At 36.8% G+C, this 13634-nt stretch overlaps 1 protein-coding gene and 1 long non-coding RNA gene across 3 annotated transcripts in view; one reads left to right on the top strand and one right to left on the bottom strand.

Annotated features, from left to right (window-relative positions):
• Positions 1 to 6983: 6983 nt before the first annotated feature.
• On the bottom strand, positions 6984 to 8353 carry LOC122073046. The gene is made up of 3 exons (XR_006138639.1): positions 8030 to 8353; positions 7453 to 7543; positions 6984 to 7339 (listed from the first exon to the last, which is right to left on the bottom strand). It is a non-coding gene; the product is annotated as an uncharacterized LOC122073046 (long non-coding RNA).
• A 4402-nt stretch (positions 8354 to 12755) lies between these two features.
• Positions 12756 to 13634, top strand: part of LOC122073044 — a 7623-nt gene continuing 6744 nt past the window's right edge. The window contains exons 1-2 of one of the 2 annotated variants that reach the window (XM_042637539.1): positions 12756 to 13153; positions 13334 to 13539. In XM_042637539.1, coding sequence (XP_042493473.1) covers positions 12926 to 13153; positions 13334 to 13539 — 434 coding nt within the window. In that variant the 5' untranslated portion in view covers positions 12756 to 12925. The remainder of the gene's footprint in view (positions 13154 to 13333; positions 13540 to 13634) is intronic. The other variant, XM_042637538.1, reaches the window with a different exon arrangement.

Genomic DNA, 13634 nt, shown 5'->3' with positions numbered 1-13634 from the left:
ATAAAAAAGAAATACCTTTGTTTCTTAGAAAAAATTAGATTTTTTTACCCTTTTGCACTTAGTTCGTACCCTTCAAGCAATGCAATATCGGCTAGGTATCGAGATCTAAGACTTATAAATCGATAATAATCGCCTAATACAGGCAATCCAATACCAATACTTAGAACCATGCTACCAACATTCTCGCTATCACCTATATTTTAATTAATATAAGGTTTTCAACAATCATTCCGGAAAAATGGAATTATACCAATTAATTTTTTTTCTCTAAATATCATATTCTGATTCAACCCAGAAAAAAATTCACTCCAAGCCATGGTTCTATGTATCGGTATAAGGTTTTCAACAACCATCTCGGAAAATGGAATCATACTTTTTTTTTTTTTTTTCTTATGGGAAGCTCTCTCTTTAATTTGGTTGAGTTTAGGGATAAAGATGATCAGAAAGGTGTGGATGCCATATGAGAAAAAAATAAGATGCCTCATCGTGTGGCCCCGGGTAGCAGCCAACCTCATGTTACCCCACCAGTGGCAGTCAGGAAAATAGAATCTCAAGGGTAGATTGAAGTTTTCCACTTCAAGTGGGTATTTTTCCTTCCAGAATATCACTTACTAGACCTGGTCTTGTCTTTACTTTACAATTGACTTGTTTGCCTTGCATGTTGAGGTCTCAATTGCTTTATCAGGAAAGGTCCCAGAATTTGATTGAAGGGCTAGCGGAGGGGGTTGTGGAATCGAACCTGTTGTATGAGGAGATTCAAACAAAGATATATGTTAACTAAAAGAGCCTTTCGACCAGCAGAGCTACACCCGGGGTGCAACAAACTCCTAAAACTCATTTCATGCATGGTTTTAAAAATTAGACTCATGACCAGTTTTAGCCTTGGCCCGGCCATAGCTAATTCTGTAATTATACGTACATACAATATGAAAGATTTGAAATCAGAATGAAAACTAATGGTGTTAATTTGAAAATACATCGTTACCAATCCTCAATGATTTGTTATGCAAATCCAAGTCCCACAACTAGGTTCAGACACATTTCCGGTTTAACCAAAAATCTGGTCCAGTTTGGAAGTTGTGTATCATATTTTATGGGTTGACAATTGGGGTCCACTAGAATAATAGTAATAGGATTCCATAGTGAGAGCTCTTCTTCATTTTTTTGTCTTTTTAAGGCCCTCTATTCCGCAAATAAATTTCCAATCCAGTCACTGAAGTCAATAGAGTCTTGCACCTTGCCAAAGAACAGTGGCAATTGCTTTATCAAGGAAAGCCTCAAATCTCAATCCTTGTTTGCCTTTTTATCCTTCTCAGTCAACCGATACCAAACCCCTCCATGAAATGGGTCCCATCTTAGAATGGTAGTAATAGGATTTTTCTTTTTTCTTTTTTACACTAAACAATATTAATAGGATTCCAAAGGGAGACTTCTTGAGTTTTTGTCTTTATCAGGCTCTCTATTCCATATGGGATTTTCCAACCCGATTTCCAAGCGTGATTTTCAAGTATCGGTCTGGGATTAGTCGTATCAGTTGAGATCGATCCCTGATTGATCTGAATCATTTTAGGGGTAAAATAGTAAAAAATTTATTTATTTTTATAAAAAGTAGAGCAAACTCAATCGATGCCCACCAATTCAATTCGATCCAGATCGGTATCGAATCAGTATCAGAAGAGATCAATACCAATACCGTCCCCTAAATCCATACTTCCAAGTAACGGAATCAATCGATTTTTCAATTAAAACACCAAAAATAAGGAAATATTCTATTAATCTTTTGATTTTTTTCCTTTTTGAATAGATTTAGATATGAACGAATCGGAATCAATAGTGACCAATGAACACTTAATTTACTAGTTCTCTAAGTCTACATTCAGCTTTGAAAGCTGTATCCTTTGAGTGTGGATCAGGTTTTCGTATAGAAATAGGCTGATTCACACAGATGAAACTTTTCAGAGAGAGTTGAATGTTGGGTGAATTCTATTTATGTGAATCAACCCATGCAAAAATGATTTTTGTACAAGAACTTGATATGCTCTCCTATCTTTCGTCATGTTCTGAGGGCGATTCACTTTGCAAACGAAATCATTGGTTGTACTCGTGCTTCTGATCAATAAATTGCTTAATAAAAATTAAAGACTAAGAAAGCCAAGTCAATTAAGGAAGGAACTTTTCTTTTGGAATCTGCCGAACCGGAAGAAGAAGTCTCCCGCTATAAAGTTTGAAATACGATTCTACCGATGCGCATTTAACCAGTCAACTTGCACCCAAAAAAAAAAAATCATGACTTGCGAGCTGATGGGACCCACTATCAGAACTTTCCCACACAAGGAAAAAAATCTTCTATTTTTCTCATGCTTGTTTTTCCTTGTTTTGCTATCTGCAGAACACGACACGTGGACAACTTTAAACCGGATGTAATAATCCTCACCTAATCTTCTTAATCTTGACCGTTGGTGATGAACTATCCACGTGTCATGTTCTGCAGGTAGCAAAACAAAGAAAAACAGGGATGAGAAAAACAGATGATTTTTATCCCTCCTAGGTGGGGTTTATATTGGATCTTAGATCATGAATGTATCTTCAAACCGCACACGTGGTTTTTGGTGGACGCTTTCACCATGATTTTTCACAAATAAACATTCTTTAGAACTGAAATTGTACACATGGATAGGGTTAATGGACCCTACTTGATACGGATCAGCCGATTTATCCAATCTGATACTTATACTTAGAATTATGAGTACGACCGTTAAGGTTAATTACAAAGGATATAGCTGTAGCTTTAACTCCGGTGTTCATCAACAAATAAAATCCAAAAATGAGGCCAAGGAAGAAATAAAAAACAAAATTTCTTTTCTTTAACTCTCTGTTGCTATTATTGACACCATTTCCAAACCCTAAATATCATCTTAAGGATCACGTTATGACTAAATTCGTATCCCAAAAAGGAAAAAATTAAAAAAAACCTCACTGTCAGGAAATTAAGCATCAGTTTTCACTAAAACCATCATTAGAAACTACAAAGAGATGAACAAGAGTTAAAATCAACTGGTACCTATGTTACCGCTTCTCGTCCTTCATTTCACATATCACCTACTAATGAAATTTACCGAAGAACTTGAAAAAACGAGAGAGAGAGAGAGAGAGAGAGAGAGAGAGAGAGAGAGCAGTGGCAGTGTGATAAATTTGCACACTCATGTGTGTCAAATTGGTCAGATAATATACAATCCCAATACTTTTAACCTTGGGAAGGATGTCTCCACCTTCAAAACCTATACTTTTAGATTATCCATTATTAAATGGTATCAAAGCAAGTTGTCCATATAATGACAATGTGAAGACCTATAACCCAAAGCTAGGTTCTATCAAAAAAAAAAACATATGCATATATATATATGGGAAAAGGTTGGGTATGCTGTCGATATCAAGTATGCTAGCACCCATTGTGTCTATTTCTCTCTTCCTTTTTTCTGAAATGACCCTCATATCCTTCCTGAATGATACTCCATCATGTGTTCCTATTTGTGCTAGCCGCTAGCATACTTGATATCGAGGCATACCTATCCCTCTCCCATAAATAACTACGAACCAAAGATGTAGAAAAGCTGGGGCCCACATATGGCCAATCCTCGCACGTGGTCGGATGTACATCATGGGGCCATGGCCCTGTGGATCGATTTTAGGTGATCAGTGACCTCGACGGCTCATCGCACCAGCCAAGTATAGGGGGTATTTTAGGTAATTTACATCTCCAACAGTAGTCCAAGTCCACCTTCGTGGAAAAATGGAGTCAACAATTTGGAATTTGGTGTGCCGCGTGTAACTTTCCCAATGGGACTCATGGCACTTTGTTGATAAGAAGAAGATGAAATTTCTGATGTAGCTTTTTATGAAAATGAGAACGTGAAAAGGGTATGGGTAGAATTCCTTAGATTTTTTATTTGTTGGCTTGCGAATCATCTCTAGATTTTTTAGCTAGACACTCAAAGATTTTCTCCTATTTCTCCTTACTGTGATTAGAGGAAAATGATAGATAATGGCCAAAACAAAAAACAAAAAAAACAGAAAAAAACAAAAAACAAAAAACAAAAACAAATGAAAAAGAAAAGGAGATGCATGTGTTTTTGTGGATTTCTAATTACGTGGTTTGATTTTGACTAATTTTAAATCCAGGGATACACAGATTTTGATAACGGATTGAGAACATTTTGAGTTACCATTTTCCAATTCGATCCGATCCATTTGTTTGTAGAGCTATTTACTCGATCGTAGGCATTTCTGGAACACCTCTAACAACGAGGGGGCGAAGGAAGATAGGTCAGTGGTTGTGAAAGAACGTTGATTGTCCAACTTCTTTCAGCATATGACGTATACTGATTTCAGAAGGGAAGAACTTGCATCAGTATCTCAATTTCAATTCAAACATGGGTTTGATTCACACTCTATGTTCTGAGAAATATTTACTATCCGAAAAGAGGAAAAAACTGAGTCTTTGTCTAGAGGAATTGCCTAGATCTACTTGGATAGAAAAATGACTTACAAAATTAGTTGATATAAATTATGTTTTACAATTACAAGTTACAATTTAGAAAAGATTTACCAAATCTCTGTATGAAGAAAAAAAGTTAAAATATCAACCTGAATTATCCTGAGTTGTAACATTCAAGAATATGGGAAATATACAAATCCGCTTAGGAGATTGGTGAAGTGTCTCTATTAAGAATACGATAAGTACCATGAGGTTTGGGAAATCGATGAGGGTATGCAAACTTTAATCTCACGTCATTTATATGAAAGGTTGTTGGGTTAGTTGAACGTGTTAACATGGTACAACACGTTTTAAAGTTTGATACTCATGGACAAAAAAAAAACAATATTGTGCCAAGGTTAATGAAGCCAGGACATTACACGAGTCCCCAACATCATTCTCTCTCTCTCTCTCTCTCTCTCTCTCTCTCTCCTTGTAAAAGTACATTGTTAGACTTTTTATTACAATGCCACATCATTTTATGGAGGAGAATAAAGTCTGGTTAGAATTGGAATCTTCTTTTAAATTGTTTTATTTCCAAATGTTCTTAGATAAGTGGTATAAAAAAGTTTTAATATGAAAGTGACATATCATTACGTCATTTTTCAACAAAAAAAAGTCGAAAGTTGTTATAATTTACAAAGAAGGGTAACAATTTTTGAAATAGATGTAAGCATTAAAAGCAACCAAGCATGAGAAGGACCAAGACAAAGTGGGAAGCTTCTTTGTCCATTTTCGATTTGTATTTCAAAAACCCCAGGTTAAATATCCGTCATTGGATCGGAATCATTCGATGCATCAACCTAATGTTTTTGTTAACCAAGGTTTTCGTGCGCCTATCCACACAATTCCCAATTCGCCCTAACCATCTAGGCAACCCATGAATGTGTCCCTTTTTTTGTTCCGATAACACAAAAAAACATCATAATCAAATTTTTGAAGTGAACAACATTAGCCATATGTTGAAATCAAACCACATCCTGGGAAGAACAGATAGTGTATGTTTCATTGGATAACAAGTTTAAAATGTATTCTTCGATATATTATCTGCTTGTAGCCATATCTCCCTTTTAACACTTGTAGGTTTGTAGCCATAATGGATATTCTATATACTCTCAATATTGTATGATCTTAAAAATTGTTGTACCTACTTTGAGGGGTAGCCAGTTGATTGCCAAGGGCTAATATATCACAATAAGATGTCATTAGTACAACTCTCCTCATCAAAGCCTATCTATTAAGAAAATGTTATACATGCAGTACCAGAATTATGAGAGAGAAACTTATCTTTGGCTAAATGGCTACAAAATATAGGGTCTTGTCGATAACTACTCGAGTTGTGCTCAATAAGTAGAGGAATGAGACTATGAAAAGCTTTCAAAACAACACATAGAAATGGCAAAAACTAGTGAGGGTAGCAAGAGAATGCTTCCCTTCTCACACAGACGTGCAAGCCAATGAGAGAGTGTGCAGGAACAACACTATCTTTCCGCACCCACTGTGTCTAGGCATGTACTTGCACCGACAAGTAATGTTCTTTCTTATCTTGCTATAGAGGAATGGTATGTCACTTAGAATCTCCTTGAAGTTATAAGTTTGGCCTTGTGAACCTGAATCGGCTTTGAGCTTGAACAGGACCTAGGCTAGGCTGAATCAGATTAGGCCTGGGATGAGCATAGATGGACTCAGCAGAATTAAACCTGATCCGAATTATCTTATTAGCCCAACCTGTCTCTGTTTTCACCCCTAAATCTCCTTTTAAGTTCTCACCATGGCCCATTATCCATTGAGATGCTTATCCAAAAGTATTCAAAAGATGTCTCTTTCGTAATTATAAAAAGAGCCGTTACACCCAAAAAAAAAATTAAATAAAAATAAAAAGAGCCGTCGCCAGTTTCCGATATATTCGACTACGTCTAAAACAAAAATACCGACATCGACCGCAATCTCAAATACAACGTCCACAAGTCAGGAGTCTCAGGACCTCCCCGACCACCGCGATTCTTAAAAATCTCCGCCCACCGTTCAATGAAAAACCGCCGACGTTAGAAAATCCATACTAATGACGCAAATCAATTATTTCTATAAAAAAATAGTCGAAACCCCCGGGCCACCACCACGGAGCGATCAACTTTCGCTTTCGTCTAAGCTTTGGACAACCGCCATTCTCCCAGTGCCAGCCAAGCTAGTTGTTGGTAGCAGGTGTGGGGTGGGTTGCCGGAATTCATGGGATCGCCTCTCCTCCTTAACCGGAGAGTGGGTTGCAGGCGTGAGGAGCTGATGTAATATATCCCCCACTCCACTCTTTTTTAACTTTTGGGTAAAGGATTAGTTGGGCTCTCTCTCTCTCTCTCTCTCTCTCTCTCTCTCATGGCCTCAATTCTCAATTCTCAATTCTCAATTCTGATCTAAATAAAACCAGACTACCAAGCATAACCCAAGAGGAACAGGAGCAATAAAAGGAGTTCTTGTTCAATCATAGGTTATAATTTTTCTAAGGGTATAATTGAAACAGTAACAATACCTACAAACCATAAGAATCTCTTAACATTTACATTACATTATTAAAGGAAGAAGAAGTTGAAATAAGTGGAGAAGTATACACGGAAAAGGATCTTAATTATCCTATTAAAAGAGATCATGATCAACAAAATTAACCTCCACCATCAAAAGCAAACATTAAGAAAACCAGAATAATAATCTGTGTAAGCACATCAGAACCATCATCATCGTCAACTAACAAATATGATGGAAGGATCACAGCAACACTCATCGATGAGACAGCAGCAACATAAAGCTGCAAGACTGCCAAAGAACAAAACAGAGGAAATTTAGGAATAGAGTTTCAGCTCAAGAAAACCCAGAACAGCATTATATAAGAAAGAAGACATGAAATTTAGCCAGATGATATCACATACCATCCTTCAAGGAACCCAGCTTCTCTCCTAGCTGGTGGCGCAGCATATTGGGGAGGAGGAGCAGCCATTACAGGTGGCCCTTGGTAATACCCTGTCACAATTTAAAGGGGTTTGTCAAAAAAGATTCAGAAATTCTTACATACATGACTCAGATGCACAAGTATCAAAAATTTTCTCAGGGTAAAAGGAAACCCGACCCTCCCATAGAGATTAGGGTTTTTATTTTGGGGGAGGGGGAGGGTTTGTTATGCAAAAGTTCAAACACATCACAGTTACAGAGGAACAAATCCCGTCATCAACACCCAGATCACTTGCAGTGCAGAGGCAGGTAAGAAATCAGAAAGATTGGGATAATTATACAAGCCAACCAACCTCCAAACCAGAAATAAATTTAAAGACGATGCAAATAAAACTGTAAATCTTTGAGGAAGATACTGGTGCCTTTACTATTCAAAACTTAAAGATGGGATATGAAAGAAATTGCATCTTGAATTAAAAAGGAGTAAGATAACCCAAAAAAAAAAACCCCCATCTGTAATATGAACCAGATTACAAATTAAACGTTTAAGAAAGGTACCTTGGGCGGGATATGGATAAGCATACTTAGGTTCGCTCATTTCCAAAGAACAAACCGACGCAGCAGACTAAAGAAGATCGATCAAGAGAACCAACGAACCGATTGAAGGAAGGAATTTCTGCTGAGCTCTTCTTCTTTTGTTGTTGTTTGTAATTATATAGGGAATGGAAGGGGAAGAAGAATGTTACAGACGAAGATTCCAGAAACCAAATTCCTGCTTACGTCTTATCTTACGCATTTTCTTTTTCTTGTTAAGTTAGAGAGAGAAACTAACAGGCAGAAGAGTCTGAAATCTAAAGGAAGCCTCCTCTCTCTATCTCCCTGGCGTCGTGTTACAGTTACGAGTTACCATCGAGAAACGCGTTGGGTAATTAATGATAGATACGCAGAAAAACACAGAACCGCACATAGAGCAAAAGAAAGCTCCGGTTTTCCTCAGTTGAAGGGTATGTCTGGTTTACAAAAAACTGAAAGATGCATAAGCTCATCATTTTTATTTTTTATTTTATTTTATTGTATTTTATTTATTTTACAAATAATACTATGCATTTGTACCCCTTACGCTTAGATATGCGACAATGAAAACTAGAGGGATAGGGGAGTTTTTTCACAATATCCTGGACGTAGAGAATGTAGACAAGTAGTGTTCTTTCTCTCATTTTTTATATGAAAAAAAAATCTATTTACTTACAGTCTAACATATTCAAGCTCAAATATTTGTGTACACGTAGGTCTCGTGATACTCTTGAGTACTTATAAATTTCTAACCATAAAATTAAAATAGCATTTAGGTGATTCAAAGCATTAGAATTGGAGTAGATGTTAAGATGACAAAAAGCAAGTGACGAGGTGACCCTTACACCTAAATGTTAGAGGCATTTGTCCAACAAGGGTGCATGGACTCCTAGACGATTATTTGACAACTTGTGATTTTAATCCATTCCGATTACCTATATAACAATATAGAAAATTAAAGATTTTTTTTTATATTTTGATCAACAAATGAATGACTAAAAATGCAAGGGAAAGATATCAATATATGAAGGTGAATAACATGTAACTTAGTTTATTTATTTATTTATTTTGTCATTCGATAGTTTGATTTATCAAATTATCTTTCCATAAGCAGCACTAAGGCCTTGTTTGTTTGTCGAAAAAAAAAAGATGAGGAAGTTAAAATTAAGGGGCCCCACATATAGTGTGGTTACACAATAGACAATTGAAGAATAGTAAAATAAGGGAAATAAGTTAAAATTTGTGAACCCCACTCTACCAAGTCTTCCTCTCAAAATCTCACCAAGATATGTGGAATTTTATGAGAAGATAGAGTGAGAAAAATAGCTTACCACATAAGCAGATTATAGATAAAAATTTATTGATTTATGTCTATTTTTCTTTTCAAATTTTCATCCGAGACAGTCAAACACATGCAATTTTAGTAGTTTATTAGAAAATATACAATTTTCTCACCCAATCATATTCTGACAAACAACCAAGGTTTCAGTGATAATTTTATCTAAATAAAAAGAAAGGGAGAGGAATAGGTATACCGCCGATATCAAATATGCTAGTGAATAGCATCAATAAGAACATATGATGGAATATCATTCAGGAAGGATATGAGGATTATTTCAGAAAAAGAGAAAAGAGAAATAGACACAATGGATGCTAGCATACATGATATCGATGGCATACCCAATTTTTTTCCTAAAAGAAATTATAACTTTTAACTCAATTCTAACAAAAAAAAAAAACAGACAAACTTAAAAAGGAATAAAATTTGATAGAGAAAATGTCAAAATATTACGAAATGAAATGTCACCATGTGGAAGAGGAGTGGTTTACTTAACCCATTCCAGCTTCTCACCAATTTGCCTTTTTGTGGCTTTTGAACCCTAGCTTGGAATAAGTCAATAAAGCGCCCAATTTCTCTTACTTTTTTGCTTTTGTTAAAACTTTATCCCTTGTAGCCCACGTGCTTTTGTTCTCACAATCCCACTTTCCAGTTTGGAAGGGAATATCAGTGATTAAAATGCTTCCATGATTAAGAGCCCTTTGAACCCTGGACCCCACCCTTTGAATGGACAATATTCACATTAATGAATGAGGTTGTGACTTGGTAAGGGAACTTCTAGCATGGAGAACAAGCAACAATCAATTAGGCAAGTCACCACTATTTTCAGTATCCTCTTTTGATCTTTTCTAATGGAATCAAATAATAGTATTTTTGTTAAAGGAGGGACTGTATAAATACCACCTCTATAAGTTTATTTAGAATTTTAAATTATTTAATTATTTATTATCTTTATTTGAAAAGTTCTTTAAGTTAAAGATATATAAGAATTTTTAAAAATAAATAAAAAATGATTTATCATAATGATAATAGAAATTGTCATCTATTTACATGTTTTTTTCAATATATACGTGTGAAGTGACAATATTATCTTTGTAGGAAAAAAAAAATTTATGTAATACTCAAAAGGGTCAAAAAAAAAATGAGACCACAAATTATTTGACACCTTAAAGTAGTGTAATTTTTCTCAAGTCATACAACTATTATTGCCCTTAGACAGGTGTGAGGAGCAGTATAAAGGCATTTCGAATCTCTAACAAATAAGAGAAAGTATTAATAGTTCTACATGGATGTGTGTTTCTTTTTTGGGAAAGTTTTTCTTCTTTACAACTTGCATACTTTGGCAGCTGGAATGCTAATTTGGTCATAGTAATCTTGGGATAAAGTGAGCCACATGTTCAATAGCGTCCAATCTCAACATTGGCCAACCATTTGTAAATTATTTCCCTTATATTTTTAGCATCTCAGAATTATACTCAAAAGAGGAGAAGGTTTTCTAGTCTAGCACACTTAGGGTGTGTGTATTCTAGATTGATTGGATAGAGTAGAAATTAAACTAAAGCGTGTGAAACCACTCAAGGGTTCTCTACTCACATTAGGGGTGTCAACCAATCGGGTTGGTTCGGTTTCGATCGGGCTTAATCGGTCTTGAAGACTTTCAAAGGCTACACCGTGTCCGCACATTTAACTAATCGGGCTTAGTTATTGAGGGCATGGTACACTTTATATTCGGTCGGTCGGCCTCGGGTTATAATCGGGCTATCTTAATCGGATTTTAGTCGGGCCTTAACCGGGCTACGGACATGTTTAATATTAAACGGGCTTTAATCGGTTTTTAAACGGGTCCTCTTTAAAATGTGCTCTTATATTCCGGCCCACTCATGCAAGCCCAAAAAAATGAAAATAAATCAATAAATGATACCAAATATAACCATTATTTAAAATGTGAACATGTCTTTACTTTTTAGTTTTTATTCTTTAATTTGGGGGGTAAAATATGTATTTTACAATCATTAAAGGGTCGGGCCAAGTCGGTGCACAATAGGCCGGTCTCGATCGGGCGTTGTTCGGTCGGTCTCGGTCGGGCGCCCGACGGTCCAATTAGCAAAACCAAGACCGACCATTTATAAACGGGCTGGGCTCAAGCCCGACACATTTAATAAACGGTCCGGGCTGGGTCGATCTATAAACGGTCGGTCCCGATTGGTTTAGTCAGGTCAGGCCACGAATTGACACCCCTAACTCACATATTGAGTTTTAACTAAAACATAATCAACCATCAAATAAATAAGCAAGTTTTCCTCCACCAAGATGAAGATAGTATCTCTTCATTATAGTGATATGAGAGGCTACACTTGAATAGTGAATAGCATCATTAACTCCCATCCATCGAGATCTAAAATATCATTCTTTAGTCCATTTGAAAGATTAGATCGTGTGGATTAAAGTTTCGTTATTCATCATGGGTTAAAGAGGCTTAGTCTTAAAATAACACTTTGAAAGCCTAGTGAAGAAATAAAACAATATTTTTTTTTCAAAAATAAAATTATAATTAGAAATGCTAATAATATGCAAATACATAAATGGTATGTATTATCTCAAAACTTGCAAGACACGCCTGACCCCGCACCCAAAAAAAAGATGTAAAGGAAATTAAAATAAGGGATAAATATGTGAAATTATATCAAAATGATAGAATTGAATTTAAAAGGTTTCCAGCTTGAAATTTATATACAGGAGACAAAAGTTAGGGTTACAAATGTAATTTCACAACCTCTTCTTGGGGTATGATGAGATGCACTTCACAACCTGACTCAATGGCTTCAACTGCATTATCTTCAATCACAATTTACAAACAACAATAACCCATTATCAAAACCAACAAAAGAATTCATTCACTGATGGTCATCATTGGCATTGGATAAATGCCAAGAAACATTGGCAGACATTTCTAACCTTCATTAAATTGGAAGAACAATAATGACCTTAGATACACAAATCATCTTTGATGAAGGAAACGTTTTTCCATAAACACAGTGACGAAGATAATACATAAAAGAGAGAGGCATTCAACAGGACGAAGGAGGACCGTCCGATCTAATCGGATGGTCTGTGCCGTGTCTAGTAGCTGGGAATATTTATGGGTTAACAACTCAGCCAACCTTTTCTACCCAAAAATTTAAACTCAAAACCATGACCAGCGCATAACCTTTATTTGGGGCCACACACCGGTTCAATGCCTAACCCGGAGGCAGCATTACAAATTGGATCGACCGGAGCAGATATATCTTTTCAATCCAAAACCGGCTCGGCCAATCCGGTCCTGGTTCAGGCGGAGAAAACAGTTGAAACGATGCTCGCTTCCGTCAGCGTCTCAACTACTCTACGCGGTCCACAGACAACACGGGCAGAGGCGGCTGCGCTTCGAGAGACTCACCCGCACCATAATTGCAGAGACAGCTTCTTCCATGGGGGTTCGGCGGAGGGAGACTAGAGTGGAGAGAGACGCCACTTGAGAGGAAAAGGGTTGGTTGGGAATTGGGATGCGGAACCTTTTCTCTCTCCGTCTGCCTTCCTCTTTTCCTCCTCCTCTCTTTTCCCCTCACCGTCTTCCTCTCTCGTCGTCTCTCTTCTCTCTCTCCCAGTTCCGACCACCTACTACGAGTAATCACGCCAGAAAGGTAAACCCCCTCGTCTTTGCGCCATCTGCTTCTGCTTCCTTCGACGAGCTCAACGCCAATGGCAAATCGCACTCCTCCAACGCCTCTAAGGTCTGGTTTTCCCTCTCTCTCTTTAATTCTTCGAATTTACTTTAACCTTACTATGATTCGATTCGTTTTAACTCCCTTAATTACGTTTCGGTAACAATTTCTCCTTTGTTATGGAATTCCAGTTTATTTTAATCTGTTTTGTGTTTTGCAATTGATACATTAGGTTTTGTTGTGTTTCAGAAATTCATTCTCTCGAATTTAATTCAAGAGATAGAACCGTTGGATGTAAGCCTTATACAAAAGGATGTCCCGCCCAATACTGTGGATGCCATGAAAAGGACTATCTCCGGTATGCTAGGCTTGCTTCCTTCTGATCAGTTTCAAGTCTTCATTGAGTCTTTTTGGGAGCCCCTATCCAAGTTGTTGGTCTCTTCCATGATGACTGGGTACTATTCATATTCGTTTCCTGTAATACCTTTTTCAGCAATTTATACTGTTAGTACTGAGTAGGGGGGAAGAATAATAAGTGCCCCCCCCCCCC

The sequence above is a fragment of the Macadamia integrifolia genome, chromosome 3, assembly GCF_013358625.1.
Source record: "Macadamia integrifolia cultivar HAES 741 chromosome 3, SCU_Mint_v3, whole genome shotgun sequence".
NCBI lineage: Eukaryota > Viridiplantae > Streptophyta > Magnoliopsida > Proteales > Proteaceae > Macadamia > Macadamia integrifolia.
The sequence above is the reverse complement of the archived record's forward strand: the minus strand, read 5'-3'. Positions and strand labels throughout refer to the sequence as shown.